The 24,140-nt window shown below is 37.8% G+C and overlaps 1 protein-coding gene across 1 annotated transcript; it reads right to left on the reverse strand.

Annotated features, from left to right (window-relative positions):
- Window positions 1-4,467: 4,467 nt before the first annotated feature.
- clic3 (chloride intracellular channel 3) lies at window positions 4,468-24,140 on the reverse strand. Its single transcript, XM_057819794.1, has 7 exons — window positions 24,029-24,140; window positions 23,908-23,958; window positions 19,274-19,383; window positions 14,443-14,568; window positions 14,246-14,352; window positions 9,977-10,152; window positions 4,468-6,058 (listed from the first exon to the last, which is right to left on the reverse strand). The coding sequence occupies exons 2-7, from the start codon at window positions 23,947-23,949 to the stop codon at window positions 5,888-5,890; spliced, it is 732 nt and encodes a 243-aa protein (XP_057675777.1). The 5' UTR covers window positions 23,950-23,958; window positions 24,029-24,140; the 3' UTR covers window positions 4,468-5,887.

Genomic DNA, 24,140 nt, shown 5'->3' on the forward strand with positions numbered 1-24,140 from the left:
CCTGTCAGCTCATTGCCGTCTCAGTGCGCCATATCATTTCGAATCACCCGCAAAACTGTGTGTTGGCGATGACGTAGGAAGCCCGTCTCGCGAGGCTTCGGATGTAGCAACGCGCGTTCTGAGGCTTCGGGCATGGCCACAAGCGTAATCAACACATGACTCGAGCCGCGCTTTGCAGATTTTTTTCTAGTTTACTCGGCACACGCATCGGCGCCTCGGCACAGTAGGGCACATCACTACTTCATATTGTGTTGAGGTCAGAATTGACCTGTTTTCAAAATTTTGTATGCAAAGATTTTTGACATACCCAAATTTGAAAACGGGTCAGTCTTGACCCAAAAACAATCACCTGTACTGCAAAGGTTTAGTATTTTTGGGCCAAGTTAATTTACAGATTAAATTGAATTCACCAGTAAAAGCATGGACTGATTTCTAACACAAGACAAGGGATATATAAAATACAGTTACTGAAAGTATTTAATTATGCTAATAGCAAAGTTGTTATAATACTATAATGGGATATAATGTTATAATACTATAATGGAGAAAATTGTTAGAACAAAAAATGACACAGCTAATGGGTTTAGCCAAGCTGTAAAGTCAGTTATACCCTCTAGCAAACACTAAAAGACTCGAGAATAGGTGCATGTCATAACAGTATTAATAACATACCAGGGAAAGGCGGTTAATTTACACACATTTAATACACACATTTAATTGTAAAAAGTTTGCCTGGCTCTGCCAGACTATTCTCCCTGTATTTCTCAAACACTGAGAGAAATAGTCTGGGAACCATCCCATTCACGGCCTCTCGAGCAGGTACAAAATCAATCGACAAATCAGATTTGTTTATTTGCGTGACATGTTCTTAACGAGCAACGTCACTCTTGCGCGTCGAAAGTCGTCTCCACAACACAGATGGTCAACGGGAGAGCCGAGAATATGTTCCAATCCACGGTAAAATCAGTTTTAAATTAGCAAAAACACATCGACACGAGTCATTGACAACAGTCTGTCTCGCGCTAGCCATGTTGAATAAACTCCGCTCTCTTTGTATGTTTACTTCCGCGCGCAAGTCCCTCGTCCTTCCCTCGTCAGTTTACTAACGTCACGTCTGCCCGTCGCTGATTGGTCCACTCTGCTGTCTGATTGCTGTGGCTTGCTCCGCCCTGGAAATTGTATCCGCTTGAATGGTAGCCAGACTCGATAGCTGTAACAGCGGTGAGTCTGGTGTACCAGGCAAGTAAAAAGTAGGAGCATTGATAAAATGTCTGCCCCAATGTCAGAGGGCCACTTCTCGGAAATACTGGCTTTTATTTACATATTCCTTCACCATTACAGATTTTAAAAAATGAAATTAGTTTTTTTCATTCTATTAAGCAGGGTTATTTCTGCAAATCTGGAGAAAAAAAACAACAACCACAAAAAAGATAAAAATTGCTGATTCCAAAGGTCACAGCACAAAGACAAAAAAAAAAAAAAAAAGTATATAGGCTATATGACTAAAAACTAAAGATGCACCGATACCAGTATCGGCAGCGGGGCCGATGCAGCATTAAAATAGTGGTATTGGTATCGTCGAGTATCAACAAATGTACGCTGATATTTACCAGTCCAGTATTGTAACACTTAACCGCAGCCTTCTTTCTCCTGACGCTCACTACACTGTCACTACAATGTCAAGCAGCTACTATTGACCTGCTCCAGACCAACGAGAGCGAGTCAATAGCTGCTCTTAACCAATGCTGGGGCAGCTTTTTCATATGGCGGAAAAACAAACTCAAACTAGGAGAGGAAAATGTCGGCGGTCTGGAAATATTTCAGAATCTCTGTCGAGTACAATGGCTGCATGCAACATTTGGGGCCTGAAAGTTTCGAGAAGTGGAGTTAAATCGGTCAGTTTCAATACCTTGAACCTGATAAAACATTTGAAGACGAAACATGTGAATGGACACCAAGTATAAAGCTCCAACAGCAGCAACTGCGAGCAAGAGAAAGGGGAATGGACCGCAGCAACAACACCCTTGTCAATTCACTTCGCAGAAAGGAGCAGTGGGACGAGAAGAGTGAAGCAGCAAGACAGTTGTCCGAAAATAAATCACCAAAATGACTGTTCTCTGTAACCTGCCCGTTGCCTTCGTTGAAAGCGTGGGATTCCGGCGTTTTGTGCCTCAAGCAATACCTGAGTATAAGGTCCCAATTGCAAATACGTTAAGGAGACGACTATCTCGCAGTAAAAAATAAGTAACGAAACATGTTTTAGAAAAGCTGGAGAAGGCAGGGGCTAAATTGTGGCTGCGTGTGTCTGAGAGAGAGTCTCACTCGTGTGCTGTTTGCATTTGTGTGTTGTTATAAATAGAGTTATGTTGCTGCAGGTGCACAAAGAGGGAGGCTATTAGAGAGACAGGATGCTGTGGTCAATTATTATCACTTATAATTTCATGAAAGTTGCATTGTTTGGCCTTTTAGAGCCAAAACTCTGGGTTTTAAAAAGTTTTATAGTTCATTCCTTGTATTTATACTTTCTTACTGTTGGGCTAGTATTATACATGTTTTAATTTCATGAATTTAGCACTATTTTGGCCTTTGAGAGCCAAAGGTTTATTTAACTATTGTCACCCATACCAGGTATGCAATAAAAAGTTCAACTGGATTCATTTTGTATTTAAGTCTTTTTCTTGTTTCACAATGGTAAGCAGCAGCCTGACAAAGCTACGATAGCAATTATTTCTTATCCAAGTATGTAGCTCTTCATTTATACATGGTGGAAAACACAGACAAGACTGAAAAAGCAGTTTCTGCTCTTGCACTCCTTTTTAAAGAAACTGCTGTATTTTAAGCCAAAACAACTGTTGTGTTTGATAGAACAATATGTCTATATGCTGCCATAGCAGATTCATGGCGCATGAAGCCCCCGAACTATTTTTGTCCATTTTACCCTGAAAACCCCGTTTACAGACGTCGCGCAACCACTTTTGTTTCAACCTAGCGATAAAAGAAGGTAAGTAATTGTATTTATTATTTGAAGTGTGTGTCATTTTTAACTTTGAATCATTAATTGATGTCTAATATTTCATTTGAAAAAAAAAAAAAAAATTTCACTGCCAAAAAATTATTCACTGCCATATTTTAAACTTTTAAACAAATTACGTCACAATGGAAAAATTGGCGTCTGTAAAAAAGTGACGGATATCTACCTCATAACTATCACTTAATTGTATTTTTTTTGTTCCTGTCGCATTTTCTCCGATATGTTAGACGATAAATAATCGATCCAAAGAAAAATTGAAAAAAAAAAAAAACATTTAAAAGGGTAAATATATGAAAAAGAAAATCTCGACCACTCCTTGATGTCTGCGATTTCTGCATCGCGACCCTTGTAGTATTACCGTGTTTCACCCATAAAATCCGTAATAAATCCAGCTGTGGCCATTCACAGCTGTCTCTTGACACTCAGTGATACATGCTACATGGAGTTTTTGGATCGAAAACAGGTAAGTACGCGATGATATTTCGTTAAAGTCATGGAGTCTGTAATTCTGCTCTCGCGTGCTCTCACATCCAGATAGGGTTTTGCTAATGCCAGCAATATGATGCAATTATCAGAGAATCCCCAAATTTGAAAAATAAGGTCCTAATGAAACCTTTTTTTCAAATTTGTGAAAAGTCAAAATGGATATGTGTAATAAGCGCTCAGATATCTATAACCCTTGCTAAATCCTGTTTGTTTTTTTAATGGAACCTGCAGATGCATGTGTTGACTTGCATCCATCTTTTTTTTTTTTCAAAAAGAAATGTCAAAATTCTGCATTAGTCTGAAATCATGAAATTTTAGGTGTATCAAATGTGATACGTTTGGCAATATAGGGTTAAAAAAAAAAAAAAATACATATATATATATATATATATACTGTATATTTATATTTCTTTTTTTAAATGCCCTCCTGTTCAAAATTTTTCTTCCCCCAGAAAATTGAGATTTTAAGCTTTCCAATGATGTATCACACATGCATATTGGACAATTTTGAAATTTGGCCAAATTGGGGGTCTCGGAGCGGAACTTCAAGTCACCTGAGTGTTTTCCGCCACACACACACACACACACACACACACATATATATATATATATATATATATATTTCAAACAAAGTGTTATCGGTATGGTATCGGTATCGGCCAATACTGCACAGCCATGTATCGGTATCGGGGCCAAAAAATGGTATCGGTGCAACACCACTCAAAACCCTAGTTTTGAAAATGTAAATAAAGTTACCGTATGGTCTTCATTCTCAAATCAACAGTTCTTTGTGTTACATTTTTACAATTACAAGTATTAAATACTCATTGGTAAAACAGGCACACAAATGCATATTTGTCCGAATCTTGTCAGCAGTAAATTCATTAGATGCTAAATTGTGTTACAATCAGTCAGTCATATGAAAATAGTCAAGCAAGAATTTGGTTTGTTCTGCTCTTTATTTATAGTTTATATAGGATACAGACTGGGGAGACATGAAGACAATAGAATACATATAACATTAATTAAGAATGCAATTACTGCTAAAAGCTATGTACTTTATATAAGAGGTATTGCTTTTTGTCCAGAAGGCTATGTGCAAAAATTCCAAGGAAAATATGCTGTAAATAAAATAAAAAACAATGTTTCAATGAAATATCAGTATATTAAGTTTTAAGATTTATGTATATGAATGCAATAATTGCAGTTTACATAAAGTAAATGTCTAATACATACAGTAGATACATTTTCAAATAGTAATATGTGGGTGCGCACATGTAAATTTTGTCGCTAAAGGAATGTCGGTGCTTCCATTTTCTTTTGTGCAGGAGGTCCACAGCCATAACACAATATGACACAATTACTGTAGTGTGTACATAAGACATTTAAAACTTTGATGCCTATTGTCGCGACTCGCGAATTACATTCCAGATCAAACAAGCCTCAGTGCTTTTCACTATCGATGCCTGTTGTTCCTAATTTGCGTCGTACATAAATTAAATGTATTTTACTTTCATTTCTATTTTTATTGATTATTCCATTTTATTATTATTGTGTGTCTTTATTAACATTCTCAACTTGATTCAGCATTTATTTGAAAGGAAAAACCCCATGTGGAAGATTTAAAATTCTGTATTTTAAATTTTGGCATCAAGGGGTTAAAATTAAATGCGTGGAGTTAAATTGACAATTTTAATCTTAATCGAACAATGTGGCAGCTGTCAAAGACAAACTTCCTTCTATTTTATGTATTGCTCAGACAGATGTGAGGCTATCAGTTGTTGATAACTTGCGATATTGTGACCATATCCTTCAGTTTTCTGTCCTTGTCTGCAATTTAGCCCAAGTTTTATAGCCATCACACTGCTTTAACATGTAATACAATTTACACTGTCAATGGTACGTTTCTCAAAACTTGCAAAACCATGCAGCGAGAAACCCTGCAAATACACCACATAAGAAAACGGCTATTCGGCTGGCTGCAAAGGAACGTTGTATAGATTTAAATGTTTTCTTGATCCAAGGCTGATGGACTTCACCTAACTTTGCATGAATTCATGGTAAAAATAGTTCATTATTTTTGATCAACGGTGGTAGTAAGAGGATTCTGTTTTGAGAAACGTGCTATGAAAAATGTAAATTGTGCAGTAGTATGAACATAAAGCTTTTCAAACTATTGCTGAACGACAGTTTGGGGCAGCAATTTTAAAAATCAGCTCCAATTTCATGAAGTGAGTAATCAAAAATTCCAAAGCCATGTCAAATGTTGATCACCTCACATCTGTTGCAATGCTACCTTTTCATATTTGTTTTTAAAAGAATATCCAGGGTTACTATACTGTAAAAGCACCATGAATAACTCTTTGTTCATTAAATCTCTTCCTTGAGGTACTTGGCTACGGATTCATATGCATTATTGATCTCTGTATCATTTGGACAAGTACAACGAAACGGATCCTGTTTGTAGGCGTTGTCCAGATAACGTTTGAGGCCTTTCAGATATGCAGGAATTCCAAAATCACGATACTTCTTGCACACCACCTGGGGACGAAAGAGGCTTTTAGTTTCTGTTTGTTGAACGATATAAGGAGATATTCAGCAATTGGCAATTGGAGACAGTCAACTTTTGTCCATCTTTCTGTAGATCTACACCCAGAATGAATTGTTGAAATTAATTGTTACCTTGGGCTAGGTTCAGACTGCAGGTCTTAATGCACGAATCGGATTTTTTTGTGTTTTTCCGACCCAAGCGAGCCATTAACTTGACGGTCTGAACGGGACAAATCACATAGAACTGGACCTGTTAGGGCCTACGCCCCTCCTTCCTGAGCCCTGCCTCAGGTGAGGGGAATTTGCCTGATTGCAGGTCGAACGTCAGAAGGGTGGAGCGGCCAGCTGAGAGCAATCATCACCAGCCATCTTAAAAGACCAACAGACGCACCCAGAGGCGTCGCGTCCCATTAGGCAAACCAGGCAATTGCCTAGGGTCCCCAGCCAGCAGGGGCCCCCAGAGGGCCAACATATTTATTTAACACTCGCTCTACACTCACCCCCCCCCCCCCCCCACCCTTCCCTCTCATGACTCAGAGTGAGAGTGAGCAGCGATTTGGCTTTTTTTTTTAATTGCCGTATATCTAAAATGAAGAGAAGTTATCCTTCTGGAAGAGACAAAAGAAAGAAAGAAAAAAAAAGCAGAAGAGGACAAAAGGAAGCAAGACAGCGGTGCGTGTACTATGTTACTGTAGTTTTATGTCCTAATGTAGTAGAAGCCAGGCACTTCGAGTGTCCTAAAAAGCGCTGTATGAGACTCAAGCGTTATTATACTTTTATTAAATGTGCTATTGCTCCAAGTCCAACTATCCCCCTTACTTGCACACGCTCGAAGGGTCTCATGTTGCTTTTTGCCTGGGGCCCCCGGGGACCCTTGCTACGCCTCTGGACGCACAACCACCTTGCCCGATCAACTTTTCTGGTTTTCTCGTCAGTTGTTCTTGTACTTCTACTACATACCTTGATTTTGACACCCGGTTTATGACATTCTTTTTCGCCTCCAGGACTTGATCAGCGTGCCCCTTGTTGGATACCTCCACTTACCAGTGAACCGTCAAACCAACAACCGCCTGCTACCCACGGTAGCAATAAATGAATAAACTTGGCATCGCTCCACTGCTTCCCTATTGTCTGCGTTGGGACCCCCCCACCGGGTCCGCGATCCTTAACAGGACCATTTCAAATCCGATCTGGATCACTGTCGTATGTGGTTTAAATCCCATTTGGGCCACATTTTTCCAGAATGTGGCAGCGGTCTGAACTGTCAAGTCTCCCAAATATGAAATTTATTCAGCAATTACGTCAGCAAAGAACGAGAGCGGGAGGCAGGACGGCAGCGATGTAGCTGTGCATTAATGTTAGCACCTAGTTTGACATCAGCTTCTACGCAAGAGGCGGGCTTGACAACATTCATAAATAATAATAATAGTAATAATAATAATATAAAATGAAGTAAAGGATAAGCCTGATAATGCTCGGTTTTCTTTCTGTGCGCCACATAAGCAATATTTCAGGATTGCTTAGGTGGCTGAGTTGGGGCAAACTGACGCACATACAAAAGGGTGTTCGTCATGCTATCAATCCATATAAACTTTGAATATAAGACAACAGGGATTGTTAATGTCCGTTATTTGTGTCCTCTTTTTGGAAATCAAAACATGATCGCTCTGGAATGACGTACATCCAGCATGTGTAGTAATTAGGGCCCGAGCACTTCGCGTGCGAAGGCCCTATTGTTCTTCGAAGGATTTTTTTTTTTTTTCATGGCAAATGAAAATGGCCATTTTGAAGGCCTGAACATGCTCAAAAACTCACCAAAATTTGCACATACATCCGGCTTCGCGAAAATTTCGAAAATCTAGCATCGTTTTAAAAAAAAAATCAAAAAATGGCTCAGTGGCGCCCCCTTGAAATTTTAAAAATGTCCTTTGCTTTGATGTTTTTCAACGTAGAGCGATGAAATTTGTGGAGTGTATACGTTGTCCAGAAATGCTTCAAAAAGTCTGTAGCACCCATATTCCAAACCCAACAGGAAATCGGATATTTTGGATTGAATGTTGAAAAACATGGCTTTTTCGGCGAAAACCAGCATGCACGTTTCAGACCATTGCGCCAAGCCAGTACGTTGGATCTTCCTCAAAATTGGTGTAAGTGTTCATGAGTCATATGAGATACTAAGTTCTGAAAATGGTGAGTTTTCATCCACGGGCCTGACCTGGGCCGAGTACCAAAGTCGGGTGTTTTTTTGGCAACGCGCCAATTTCAGTAAATGACTAATAACTTCCTGATACAATGTCCAATCTTTTTCATATTTGGCATGCGTGTAAGGTGTCTTAACCTGAACACGACTGCATTGAAATATTTTCCATTAGGCCTGGCGCCCCCTTGTGGGAAGAGGAAACATCCTTTTTTACAAGAAAGGCTCCTCCTCCTTGGGAAAAAAATCAATTGACCTCAAAGCTGCTTCAGGGGAGCCTTAAGACATGTGTTCAGGTATCTGATGAAAAATATTGAGTTTTCGTTGAAGCGGCGGGGCCCAAACAGGAAAGTGAAAAGACCCTCGGCATTTTGTCTCAAAATGGCCAATTTCAAGGTCTGAACATGCTCGAAAACTCACCAAAATTTGCACATACATGCGGCTTAATGTAAATTTCATGAATTTAGCAACATTGCCAAAAGATGTAATAAAATGGCTCAGTGGCGCCCCCTTCAATTTTTAAAAAAGGCCTGTCCTATTAGTTTTTTTCCATGTAGAGTGATGAAATTTGGGGAGTGGATACGTTGTGCAAAACTGCTCCAAAAAGTCTCTTGCACCAATATTCCAAACCCAACAGGAAATCGGGTATTTTGGATTGAATGTGGCAGCATAGGTCATTTTAGTCAAAAACCAGCATGCACGTTTGAGACCATTACGCTGAGGCAGTAAGTTGAATGCTCCTCAAAATTGGTCAGACTGTTCATGACACATATGAGATGTTAGGTTGTCAAAATGGTGACTTTTCATTCACTGCCCTGACCTGGGCAGGGGAGCAAATTCCGCGTTTTTTTGACAACACGCCAATTCAGTAAATGACTAATAACTTCCTGATTGAAGGTGCAATCTTTTTCATATCTGGCATGCATGTGAGGTATTTCAGCCTGAACATAACCTTAGTGAAATATTACCCATTACACCCGCCGCCCCCTAGTGGGAACAGGAAACACCTTCTTTTTTTTTTTTTTTTTACGAGAAAGGCTCCTACTTCTCAGGGGAAAAAATCATTTGACCTCAAACCTGAATCAGGGGAGCCTTAAGAAATGTTTTCAGGTGCCTGATGAACAATTTTGTTTCCTTGAAGCAGAGGGGTCCAATAGGAAAGTCATAATGACCGTCGCCATTTTGTCTCGGCACTAATTCTGAACATTCACACATGCAACATATCTGCCTGTATATCTGTCTGTTATCGAGTGCCACCGCCCCGACCTGCGTGCCGTCCCACTTTGCGTGAGCTCCGAGTTGCGCCATACCGCGAGGGCCCGTTCAGTCCTGCTTGCAGGGCTAGTTTGTTTTGATGCTTGTGCATATGCAGGTCAGTTTGCTCAGCGCATGTCTGACAGCGAATTAGTGCGCATGCGTAATAATTGAACTGGCTCAATGGACAAAGGCAGACTGTGAGCGCCAAAAAAACTGATATGACAAAAAAATCGGAATTGTGCATTAACACCTGCAGTATGAACCTAGCCTAAGAGCCATGCTACTTACCAATTTTTTAATATACTGTATATTATACTGTTACACCCCAATTGATTAAATTCCTGTTGCTTCCCCACTGTAAATGCCAGTGTGCCTCATGATGAAAACAAGTTTTACACCCTTGGCCTACCGAGACAAAAGCCAGAGGCTGGATGAATGTTTACAAAATTTCTCACCTTGACAATGTTGAGTTTGGGAAGCAGGTTACAGTCGGCTAAAGTGAGAGAGTCTCCATCGAGGTAGAGACGTGAAGACTCTGTGGCGTTCGGGCTCTTGTCCAATTCATAAGGAAGTGGCGTCTCAAGGTAAATATTGAGTTTCACCAATGTTGCCAGGAATTTCTTCTCTAACCCTAAAACAACACAGGCTTTTATTGGTAAAACTATGGTAAAAAGCTTGGCAGCTGGGCGAAGTCAGTCATTTATTAACTAGGGCTGTCAAAACGATTAAAATTTTTAATCGAGATAATCACAGCTTAAAAATTAATTAATCGTAATTAATCGCAATTCAAACCATCTCTAAAATATGCCATATTTTTCTGTAAATTATTGTTGGAATGGAAAGATAAGACACAAGACTGACCTAAACATTCAATATACTGTACATAAGTACTGTATTTGTTTATTATAACAATAAATCCACAAATGGCATTAACATTATTAACATTCTTTCTGTTAAAGGGATCCACGGATAGAAAGACTTGTAGTTCTTAAAAGATAAATGTTATAGTTACAAGTTATAGTAATTTTATATTAAAACTAGGGCTGTCAAAATTATCGCGTTAACGGGCGGTAATTAATTTTTTTAATTAATCACGTTAAAATATTTGACGCAATTAACGCTCATGTCCCGCTCAGACAGTATTCTGCCTTTTGTTAAGTTTTACAGCAAGGCTTTTTGTGCTGTCTAACAGCGAACTCTTGTGGTCGCTTTGCGATATGGTTTATTGTTTTCTTGCCAGTTCAATATGGCTGCACGACGTCTCGGGCTGACGCCTACGTTGTAATGTTGTGCCTATATGATCCTTGGACAAGATTTGTCCGTAAGTATGGGTGTTGCAAAGAATGTACATATTATGTTAGTAAGCGAAATGTTATATTTTTTGTATGAGATGCTTTTTGTTTATGTTTAGTGAACCTGTATAGCGTGCTAAGCCAACGTTGTTGCTAATGCAATGCTTGTGTACTTTTTTTTGTAGTTTTACGACAGTCTAAAAAGGACAATGGTTTGAGGCCATTTTATTAATAAATCAGATGAAAAAGGAAGAAGTCTGATTATTAAGGCGTCATTCACTAGCTGTCTAGCTTTGGAAAAAGTAGACGCTTCGGAGTGAGGACAGCATAGACAGATTTAAATGACAGTAGAGTGAAATGCCCACTACAGTCCTTATGTACGGTATGTTGAATGTATATATCCATCTTGTGTCTTATCTTTCCATTCCAACAATTATTTTACAGAATATATATATATTTTACAGAAAAATATGGCATATTTTGAATTGCGATTAATTGCGATGAATTACGATTAATTAATTTTTAAGCTGTAATTAACTCGATTAAAAATTTTAATCGTTTGACAGCCCTAATTTAAACCCTTCTTAATGTTTTCATTTTGATAAAATTTGTAAAATTTTCAATCAAAAGTAGAGTTAATATAATAATAAGAGTAAAAATAACAATAATAAGAATAGAGTGAACAAGGTCTGAGTAAGTTCAATGTGTATTTTGCATAGCTATTTTGATTGGGAATGCCAGTTCACTTTGCATTGTTGTTTAACAGTGTGAGAATAGGGCCTCATTACTACAGTGTACATTAGTATGGAACGGCGCTGCCCCCAAGCGGCCGGTGGCATTCTCTTCACTCTCAATGTACATAAACGGCGTCATTGTAATCTGTTTGAGGCAATGCGTGAGCGGGTCATTGTGTCCATGCGTTAATTGCGTCAAATATTTTAACGTGACTAATTTTTAAAAAAAATAATTACCACCCGTTAACGCGATAAATTTGACAGCCCTATTATTAACCAAAACCAACTTAGAGCAAAAAAAGTTAAGAGGGCAGGGAAACATGACAGGACTGAGAACAAGACGTAAATACACTGACAACCTTGCAAAAAGTCAGTATCAACTTAATTTTGCTTAGTACCTTACTGCCTCCTGGTCTTGTAAACGTAATCACTGTACTACGGACAAGTTAAATTGGACATTAATAACATGACCGTGTACAGCTGGACACATTAAAGTGGGAAAAACATTAATAACATGTTTCATGCAAACCAGAACTGTGTTCTGCTTTCTGAAACTAAAACGTCAGTAGCAACTTTTTGTTCTACCATGTTCGCATTTTCTGCCGTTCTTGCATCTGTTCTTCTATTGTCTATAGTGTTCTATTGTCAACTCCTCACTGGCCACCTACTTTACACCCATTTACACGATTAGTGCCCCACAAACAGGACAGTAAAGATTATGTACTGACACTGACAATAGGATAAATCCATTATGTGTGTTGTAATAAAATATCGATACTTGCTGTGAGTCTATTAACTATTATTTGTAATAGTAATTTTTTCCCCGCACCACAAGTCTAAGAGTAACCGTAGTATTAAGATGCAGCTGTTTTATTTATTTTTTTAAATCTGATATTCCTTTGCATGCATAAAAGAATAACCATTCATAATTCACAATTTTAATGAATGGTAACCATTTTTTTCATAGTGGTCCTGGTCCAGTTGTTTATTGGAGTTGTGCGAATACTTTCTCCATTACTATGTGTTTTATAAGAAGAATTAGTCATTCACTCAAGCTAGAAACAGAAGTGTTTAAAATACTCCACGCGAAATCCATCTGGACCCGGTGTCTGACCAATTTTTTTAAAGTGTCTCATAGGTCAACAAGGGTTCATATTGCAATTGCATCTTGCAATTGTCTCTTATCTAATAATATTTTTGGGATCTTGAGGTTCCCGAAAAATTATTGTTTCTATGACAGTTATTACTGTTATCTTCGTTTAAAAAAAAAAAAAAAAAATACCAGAATGGATTTTTGTTGTAAAAAATGTTTTAGTGTGAGGATCAGGGCTAAAGCTATAAATTATTTAGTTTATCTAGTTAAATTTTATTATTTATTATTGTAGATTAGTTAATTCGAATAATCAAGTAATCGGATTTCAGACATTTAATGCTTTGCAGAATAGATTTTTGAAGATGTAAAATGAAAGAAACAAGTGTTATGCCTGAAATGATACTTTTTTGGCTTGGTAAGATTGTACTTTCAAAAGAGCAATTAATGTGAATACAAAATTTTATAAAATCCTGGGTGTTTCTTCAAACTATGAAGAATTGCACTTTCATTAAAAAATCAAAATACCTGAGCTTAGCCTCAAATGGTATTGGAAAAATAGATAAATGAGGATCTAAGTACAACAATAGAACAATTGGCTAACCTGCAAAGCAAAAGTCTGCTAGCTTAAATGCTATTATATGCCAACGTTTTTTGTTTTTTTTGTTTTTTGTTTTATTTTTAACAAAGCTCTTAACAAATCGTTCAAACACATATTTTCATAAGAAAATTCTAAATATACTTCTAAACTCAATTACAAATACATAAACAAACATATAAGCTCAAACAAAAACTTGGGGACAGTTGGAGTTATGCCATATTTACTGTTGCCACTACAGGGGAGTGTATCCACTCAAATCCGTAAAACTGAATGCAAACCCTTTCAAAACAAACCACTACAACGCCACTCTAATTATACCAATACTCGAAGCAGCAAAATTTGATTCAAAGCTTTTTTCTAATTGAATTACTCGAGTTAATTGATTCATCGTTGCAGCACTAGTGAGGATCAAACAATTTAATGGCATTTCCATTCCTTATGAAGAGAAAAGATCAACTAGGTGTTGATTTACAAACATGGTCACGGAACAAATTGAACTCGTGTCTCAAGTCATCACTTTACTGTATTTGTGACCAAATTACTTATTGAATGTATTATACACTACTGTATAATGTAAACCTAATTGATTGAAGTTTTCACTGTTCATAAGAGGGGCACATACACTATTCCATAATAGTTTTAAAAATATAATTCTGGATTTTCAAACTTAATTTGTCAAGCGCAGTTCATTGTTGACCGTTCTTGTTTTAATAATGCCAGATTGCTCAGTCTTTAGACATATTAAGCTTAAAAATGGCACATAAACAACTACATAGTTTACATGAGGGACTAAAAAAAGAAATGAAAAAATACCAACGGAAAGGTTTTCATTAACGTTCGTGGTTTTTCAATTAAATTATTGACTATACTAATTAATTTAGCATTAGAATGGTTAATTCGTTTTTTTAAAAAAAGAAAAAGAAACTGTAATTCTAGGAATGCCTTCATGTCTAAAGTTAAGCCCCTGGTAGAAAATCAGTATAATTACAATGTTGTGTTTATCTCACTTGGATTTAATCCGGGCTTGTCATTCTTTATATATGATGAGAAATTGCGAAAGATATCTTCTCCAACAGACAGGGACTCCTTGTATCGACAGCACAATTTGGGGTATCTGTCAATGGGAGGTCAAACAAGAAGTTCAATGCAGTCCAAAGATGAAATATGTAGAGAATCAAAGCTGTCTGTGCTGCGCTTGTCTCACTCGGGTGGCGCTAATGTGTCTTCCAGGAACTCCTCAATCTTGTTAACGTCAGTTTTGATGTCATCATTAACCCTCAGGAATGGAGGTTGAGAACCTGGAGCCAGGTCCTTTAGCTTACACTGTGGTCTGTTATGCAACAAAAAATAATTAAGTCACTCATACAGTTAAAAATAAAAATAATAAGTGCTCAGTGATGACACTAACAACACAATGAGTTTCAGCAATAGAATCCGCTGAAACTGAGTCAGTTAATGTGACATTCTAGCCAAGGTGGTCCATTTTTTTTTTTTATTTACTAACAAATACATCTTATTTTTGCGCAGGAAATCAAATCGGCAGGGTGACTTAAATCCATTGTTTTTTTTTTTTTTGGGGGGGGGGGCGACAAAACAGCGTATGTAAAAGATAACACTGTTGATCGATGTTTTTGCGTTTGGATAATTTTGATTCAACTGTTGCTTAACCAGTTGATATATCAATTCAGGTCGATGTAGCACCCCTAATTTCTAATTATACCAAATTCAATCACAGGAGAATATGTCAACAATAAGCCTCTTCGTGCATAAATAGACCGTGTGTATGCTCCGACCGAGTCAGCACTATGCTGGACGTCACTTACGTCGCGTATGTCAGAAAGGTGAGCAATCATCACCAAAATATACTGTATGTGTACTGTATATCTTGACTTATACCAACTTCAGATATGCACATGAATTTTTGTTTTGTTTGGCACCGTTTGTAATTTGTGGGGCGGCTGTGAAATGTCATAGCCAGCCGCAGCAGTTAAAATGGACTGTTCGTCTATCACTGTCAATGGCAGCCAATGGGTTAAATACTAACTATAATTGAACCGGATGTTTGGTTGGCAACCAGTTCAGGGTGTACCACTACCCAGCCTTCGGCCCATAGTTTGCTGGGATAGGCTTCAGCACCCTGGCAACCCTCGCGAGGATAAGCAGCTCGGAAGATGAATGAATAAACCATATGCATGTACATTCCCTGACAAAAGTCTTGTCGCGTATCCATTTTGTAGAAACAATTGCTAATAACCTGACTTTTAATTATTCAATTGGTTTCAGAAATGGCTCATATGAAAGTTAAGACCCTCCCAAATGATGTTGAATGTACAAAAATATATTTGTTTCACTGAAAAAAGATTTATCGAAGACATAAAGGTCAAATTTTGGCGAGACAAAAGTTTTGTCGCCTACAGAAAGTAGTGTGAAAATTGAATAAAAAATGTACTTCAAATACAAAAATATGTTACATAACATAAGCGAATTAAGTAGTGGTGCTGCGAGATCCAAATTTAATATTTTGTATGACTTCCATGTGCTTGAAGGACTGCATCCATGCGGTTTGGCAAGGATTGATACAATTTATTGATGAAGTCATCAGGAACATCAAAGAAAGCAGTCTTGCATGCCTCCCAGAATTCATCAACATTCTTGAGTTTCGTCTTCCATGCTTCCTCTTTCATCCTACCCCAGACATGCTCAATGATGTTCATGTCTGGTGACTGGGCTGGCCAGTCCTGGAGGATCTTGATCTTCTTTGCCTTGAGGAACTTTGAGGTAGAGATTGAAGTATGCGATGGAGCACCATCATGCTGCAGAATTTGTCCCTTTTTATGGTTAGGAATGTAAGAGGTAGCTAAGATTTGTTGATATTTCAGTCTATTTATGTTGCCTTCCACCCTGCAGATCCCTTGCACACCCCCATACTGGATGTAACCCCAGACCATGATTTTGCCACCGCCAAACTTCACTGTTTTCTGAGTGAATCTCGGATCCATGTGGGCTCCAGTAGGTCTCCTGCAATATTTGCGGCGACTGTGGTGTAATTCAATGAAAGCTTCAACTGAAAAATTCACCTTTTGCCACTTTTCCAGCGTCCATCCTTTTGACAGGCTGTGGGCCTTGGCAAATGCCACATGTTTTTTTTTTTAATTGTCTGCACCCTGAGAGATCTGCAGGCTTACATTCCTAACTATAAAAGGGACAAATTCTGCAGCAGGATGGTGCTCCATCGCATACTTCAATCTCTACCTCAAAGTTACTCAAGGCAAAGAAGATCAAGATCCTCCAGGACTGGCAAGCCCAGTCATCAGACATGAACATCATTGAGCATGTCTGGGGTAGGATGAAAGCGGAAGCATGGAAGACGAAACCCAAGAATGTTGATGAACTCTGGGAGGCATGCAAGACTGCTTTCTTTGATGTTCCTGATGACTTCATCAATAAATTGTATCAATCCTTGCCAAACCGCATGGATGCAGTCGTTCAAGCCCATGGAAGTCATACAAAATATTAAATTTGGATCTCGCAGCACCACTACTTAATTCGCTTATGTTATGTAACATATTTTTGTATTTGAAGTACTTTGAAGTATTTTTTGTTCAATTTTCACACTACTTTCTGTAGGCGACAAAACGTTTGTCTTGCCAAAATTTGACCTTTATGTCTTCATTAAATGATAAATCTTTTTTCGGTGAAACAAATATATTTTTTTACACTCAACATCATTTGGGAGGGTCTTAGTTTTCATATGAGCCATTTCTGAAACCAATTGAATAATTAAAAGTCAGGTTATTAGCAATTGTTTCTACAATGGATAAGCGACAAGACTTTTGTCAGGGACTGTATACATAATCTTTTCATTTTGTGTTCCTTGTTGGTGAATAGCAAGTTGCGCAAACAGCAATGAAAAATTTGAGCAGTTTCATTGTATCGCAGATCATTTTTCACGCACTGTATCACACTTTTTCACGCACTTGCAAATAAGAGGTTATGTCGACTGCAAAGCAGAACTGGCCTAACTAACAGCGTGTCTAAGATTGTTGACACAAAGTAAACACTGTGAGAAAATTTACAGTAATAGGTTATAGCCAATCACACCTCGTTAAAACAAATTGTCATCCCTTAAAATGCAAACAAGTATAGACACAACCACCACTGCAATTTGTTGTGCAAACGTGTTCAATTGTAGTTCAACTGGTGGCAACAAAATAAAATGTATCATCATCAACATGAAATAGCCAAAAATTTAATATCCCCAAGTATTGTAAGTTGTGTACTAGTATATTACAGTGCTATGAAAAAGTATCGAAACCTTTAGGAATTTCTCACATTTCTGCATAAAATCACCATCAAATGTGATCTGATCTTTGTCAAAATCACACAGATGAAAAAAACAGGGTCTGCTTTAACTAAAACCACACAAACATTTATAGGTTTTCATATTTTAATGAGGACAGCATGCAAAAAATGGCAGAAGGGGGGAAAAAAAGTAAGTGAACCCTCTGCCTAAAGAGACTTAAAGGGCAATTGAAACCAATTTTTACCAAACAATTTAGGTCAGGTGTGTGCCCAATCACTGATGAGTGGTTTAAAGCTGCCCTGCCCACTATAAAACACACACCTTGTAAGAATTGTCTTGATGAGAAGCATTGTCTGATGTGCATCATGGCTCCGTCAATAGAGCTGTCTGAAGACCTGCGATCAAGGATTGTTTATTTGAATAAAGCTGGGAAAGCATCTACATCTAGCATCTAAACCATCTACAAAAGTGTGAATGTTCATCAATCGACAGTCAAAGAAGTTGTCTACAAATGGAGACAGTTTGGCACTGTTGCTTCTCTCCCAAGGAGTGGCCGTCAACCAAAGATGACGCCAAGAGTTCAGCGCAGAATACTCAGAGAGGTTTAAAAAAAAAAAAGAACTTTAGAGTCTGCTAAAGACTCACTGGCACAGTCCAATATCTCTGTGCACACATCAACTATATGTAGAACTATGGCCAAGAATGATGTTCATGGGAGGACTCCACGGAGGAAGCCACTGTTGTCTAAAAAAAACAATGTTACTCGTTTAATGTTGCTAAAAAGGCACTTGGACACTCCGCAGATGTTTTGGGAAAAATTTTGTGGACTGATGAAACCAAAGTTGAATTGTTTGGGAGTAACACACAACGACACATGTGGAGGAAAAATGGAACAGCTCACCAACAACAACACCTCATCCCCACCGTGAAGCATGGTGGAGGGAGCATCATGATTTTAAGCTGTTTTGCTGCCTCAGGGCCTGGACAACTTGCAATCATGAATGGAAGAATGAATTGAAAAGTCAATTAGGATGTTGTGCAGGAAAACCTGAGGCCATCTGTCAGATACCTTAAGCTAAAAAGAGGATGGATGCTGCAAGACAATGATCCAAAACACAGAAGTACAAATCAACTTCAGAATGGTTTCAGAAGAACAAAAAACACGTTCTGGAGTGGACAAGTCAAAGTCCAGAGTTGAACTCCACTAGGATGCTGTGGCATGACCTAAAGACAGTGATTCATGCCAGACATCCCAGGAATCTGCCTGAACGACAGCAGTTTTGTAGAGAAGAATGGGCCAAGATTAGTCCTGATCGATGTGCTAGACTGATCTGCAGCTACAGGAAGCATCCGTTTGAAGTTATTGCTGCCGAAGGGGGGGCCACAAAATATAAAATGTGATGGTTTACTTACTTATTTTCCCCTTCTGTCATTGTTTGCATACTATCCTCATTAAAATATGAAAACCTGTAAATATTTGGGTGGTTCTAGTTAAACCAGTTTTTTCATCTGTGTGATTTTTACAAAGATCAGATCACATTTGATGGTGGTTTTAATACAGAAATGTGAGAAATTCCAAAAGGTTCAGATACTTTTTCACATCACTGTATATTGTGTTATTCTTTTAAAAGAAGTCTACTTCCGTATTACAAATGACTTTTTTTTTTAAATCAAGTGTTAACTGTTGTGTAAGACGTTTATTTATCTATTTATTTAATGGTATGGTCCTTACCTCTTTGTGTCTACAGTGCTGACTATAAACTTAGCTCCTTTTAACCAGAGAATCATGAAGAGTCTCTGAGAGAAAGGACAGTTACCCACACCTTCAGCATCACTGCTGGCCTGCAAGAGGAAAATTGACAATATTTACAAACTAATCATTTCATGAATGTTTCTTATCCTTCATACCATTTTCCATTTGCCGAAATTTGAAAGGAAAAACCACATAGCAAGCATCTCCGCCTACAGTGCATTCCTATTTGCCACAATTGCTTTGAGATGTAACCAACTACGCCTACAGTGCATTCTTATCTGCAACAGTTGCTTTGTGATGTGATAATTCATCAATTACATGCAATCAACTGCTACTTAACCAACAATTAATCAACTATTATGCCCATCCTTGACAAAAGCTAATGAATATTCACAATACATGGTGTTGGCAAATTGTAAATTACGTTGTACAGCTGAGTACTGGGCATCCTTTCTTGGGTTTTTGTTGGATGTTCTTCTACTCATGCTTACGTGGGTTTTCTCTAGTTTCGTCATACATTCCAAAAACATTCATTGAAAAAACTGAATTGCTCATTGGCATGAATAATAAGTGGCTAGTTGTTTCTGTCTGCAGATAAATGGCTGAAACTACTGGGCACTAATTAAAAAAGGATCAACTTTAATAATCACGATAAGGTCAACTTGAATCGTTACGGAACAGTGTAATGAACAACAATAAACTGCTGTGATGAATGAGATTGTTGACCTCGTTGTCTGATTTTAAAAAGGCCTAAGTATCAAGATTTTTTTTTTTTTTTTTTTGCAGCAAAATGAAACAGGTTTTCTTTTACCACAAAATCAATCAATTTGGAGGAATTTGCGCATACCTGATTGCCTCAGGAAATAAAACCTTTCAAAACACCAAAATCATGGGTGACGTAACAGACTGCCATTGGAAATGTATGCGCTCTGGTACTCTCCAAACGTTCTGCAACTCTAGGCGTTGTCGAAGTCAACCGTCGTTATTCAAAGTGTCACTCACAAGTGGCAATAATATCATTGCAGACTCACATCAACACAGACTACAAAACAGATGACATAAACAATTGACATTTATTACATTTTAAACCAAAAACTAAGGACTATTATAGGATGACATTTTTGGGGACGTGGGGGTTGGGGCGGTCTGCAATAGGCCTGAACGATATTGGAAAAAACTATTGTTGCTATTTTGGGGGGGTTTGTGGTATATTGCGATATTATTATTATTAATTTTTTTTAAAAGAGATTTTTACTAGATGACTTGGTGTGTGTGTGTGCTCAATGTATTTATTCACATCTAGCACTGGAAAGAGATACATATAAGACATGTTTTTTCTCACTTTTCTCCCCCAAAGTATGATTTTTAAAAATGTGTATATTATATATATTTATTTATTTATTTATGCGTTTTAAGCACTTCAAATGTAATAATTATGATCAGTTTTAAACATAACTGTCCCACTGAATCATTTTTAAACAAGAATAAAGTACTGTAGTAGAAAAATGCTTGGCTTTATTAAATGCTTCTGTTTACCTAACATGGCTGTGACTCTTGGAGTGACATGTAGAAATTACAAACTCCTCATAATCACTTCTGGCATTTATTTTATATGTATCGGACGTCTCCAGATTCTCCCCCCACAGACACACACACATTCATTCCAGCCCGCGCTTCCTTGCAGAAACTGTTAAACAAGTTAAACGATGATTGACAGATTGCTGGCTGGCTTCTTTGGCCAGATCAAAGCCATCATTAACTTTAATACGCAAGTGCCCAAGTGACTGAAAGCTGGGAAAGGGGGTGAGAGAGGTTGTGAGAGTGAATGGATTGGGTAAAAAAAAACAAAAAACTATCGCACGTCCTTGCGATGGGACTATCGCGCATGCGCACATCACGATTGCGATGTTTAAACGATATATCCTTCAGGCTTAGTCTGCAATCAAGGTTGCTTTAATTCTGGCACTATAAAATAAACGCCAATGTTTGTTGCATTTATAATGAGCCTTCAAGTCAGAGGTCGGGAACCTATGTCCCGTGAGCCCATATCTGGCTCTTTTGATGAGTGCATTTGGTTCTCTGCCAACCCGTAACTTTTATATAGGTAACCGGCCGGCTCGTTTCACATGAACGAGCTGTGATGAGTTGATGGTCCATTCACACATTTTTCTTCGACCTTCAAACATAAGTTGCAATAATATGCTTCAATTCAGTGTCCAATGGTGCTCCTCCCGTCGCGGATTACACGGAGATGGGCGTTAGTATAGAGCTCGTCTTGTGCCTTAAGTCTCTGCTCAGCCAGCAGCGGGGTTGGCCCCGCCCAACTCAATGCCGAGCGATCAGGAGTATATAAAAATGCGTAGGGGAAAATTAAACCACGAAAGTGAACTGCGTGGTACCTCAAGTCATAGAGGTGCGAAATCAGTTTGACTTCCATGACTTTTTCGCCTGTCAACATTGTCGCCACTTTCAGGAGAGCGAGACTCACAAAATAGCTGCTCCGAGAGGCTCCACCTGTCTCGGCCACTGTTATTTACAAGTTCCCTGGTTGCGAAAACAGCGATCACGAAGCCAACTTGGACAAGCTGGCAACAGAATATGCAAATATATATATGGCGGAAAACACAGACAAGGCTGAAAAAGCAGTTTCTGCTCTTGCACCCCTCTTTAAAATAAACTGCTGTATTTTAAGCCAAAAGAAATTTTGTGTTTGATAGAACACTATGTCTATATGCTGCAATAGCAGTTTCACGGTGCATTACGCCCCCTAACTATTTTTAATTTGTCCGTTTTACCCTGGATACCCCGGTTTACTCACACCACGCAACCGCTTTTGTTTCAACCCAGCCATAAAAAAAGGTAAGTCATTATATTTACTATTCAAAATGTCTATCAGTTTTAGCTTAGAACCATTAATTGATGTCTAATATTTAGTTTTTAATTTTTTTTTAAATAAAATTATGCACTCGCATATTTTAAAGTTTTAAACAAATTACATCACAATGAAAAAAATAGTGTCTGTAAATAGGTCACCGATACCTACCTCATAACTATCGCTTAATTGTATTTTTTGTTACTGTCGCATTTTCCTTGATCGATCCACACAAAGAAACATTTGAAAAAAAAAGTTTTAAAGGGTAAATATTTGAAAAACTAAATATCGACCATTCCTTGATGTCTGTATTGTGACCCTTGTTATATTATCGTGTTTCACCCATAAAATCCCCAAAAGTCCGGCTGTGGCCATTCACAGCTGTGTCTTGACACTCAGTAAGACATGCTATACGGAGTTTTTGGATCAAAACGAGGTAAGTACGCGATAATATCTCTTTAAAATCATGGTCTTTAATTGTGCTCTCTCATGCTCTCACCTCGATTTAGGGTTTAGGGGTTTATTTATTTATTTATGTTTTTTAAATGCCCTCATGTTCAAAATTTTCATTCCTCCAGAAAATTGATATTTTAAAGCTTTTCCATTGATGGATCACACATTTCACTATTTTGAAATTTGGCCAAATTGGGGGTCTCGTATGGCTCTCGTGGAATCATATTTTAAAATATGTTGGGTGTTTTGCCTTTCTCGGTGAAAAACGTTCCCGACGCCTGCTTTAAGTAGTACTTCTTTTACATTTTAATGCTAATAATGTATTATCGCAAGGGCTGCATGAATGTAAGTCATCCTCCAACTACAACTTTTTTTTTTTTTTTTAAACATTACCATCTCAGAGTCTAGAGAGAAAAACTTTTACTTTTTTTTCATTATTATTTATTTATTTAGCACCTAATTCAACTTTTTACTCTTAAAAAAAAAAACAACAACAAAAAAAACCCCGTCACATTGAAGTTAAATGTCACGGTCATTAAATGTGTTTTTCACATTCCACCGGTCCAACAGACAAACCAACTCTACCCATACCTTGAATTCTTTGGCTGAGGTATCAAATAAATGGCAAAGGCACGCCAACCTCAAAGGCCAATCGGGCTTGTGCATCTGACCAAAATGCCATTATATCTTGCCAAGCCAGCTCCTCTCAGACTACGGAGGGTCCAATGTGAAGAGTTTTACGTAGAAGGATTACACACCAGTGTTTAGCAAAACCTAAACTATCTTAGTCATAAAGTTCTTTGCATTTAAGTTAAATATGTCACACATACTGTATTTCACAGCTTTCCTGCTTGTACAAATGGAGACAAATGTTGTGGTTGTGAAATATTCAAACTTCATATGTTAATTGTGCTACAAAATGACGAGCAAAAACAGTATAAAAGAATATCAACGTATGGCCAACACAGTCTGTGCCTTTATCCCACCAAAACATTTTATATCTCAAGATTGGGATTAAATAATAAATCAAAGCACTTTGTGTATTCATGTTGTTATTTCTGTCCTCAAATTTAAAATAAGTAGTCAATAAAAATGTGAATTAATATGAAGTGTAATATTGCGGTTTACATTAACACAAATGTATTTGGTGTTCACGTAATATTAATGCAATATTTGTGTCATGACAAGATAATGATAATGAAAATATCTAACGTAATATTAATGCAACATTTGTGTCTTGACAAGATAATGATAATGAAAATATCTAAAAAGAGAAATAATATCCTACCTTGACAAAGAGTTCAAGAGTAGGTTTTTCTTCTTGGGCCATATGCTCCCTCTGAGAGCAAGGTATCACTTTTAAAAATTAGTATGTAGCTGGTAAATATTTGATGAACTGCTGTACTCACAGTAGAGGTCACACTCGTCTAGGGTTCCTGTTATTGTTTTCCCAAATGCTTTTCAATGCAATTTTGCACCTCTCTCTGCTGTCCACTTTTTTCTGGCTGTTGCGGGTGGTAT

This window comes from Corythoichthys intestinalis, chromosome 17, assembly GCF_030265065.1.
Source record: "Corythoichthys intestinalis isolate RoL2023-P3 chromosome 17, ASM3026506v1, whole genome shotgun sequence".
NCBI classification, from domain to species: domain Eukaryota; kingdom Metazoa; phylum Chordata; class Actinopteri; order Syngnathiformes; family Syngnathidae; genus Corythoichthys; species Corythoichthys intestinalis.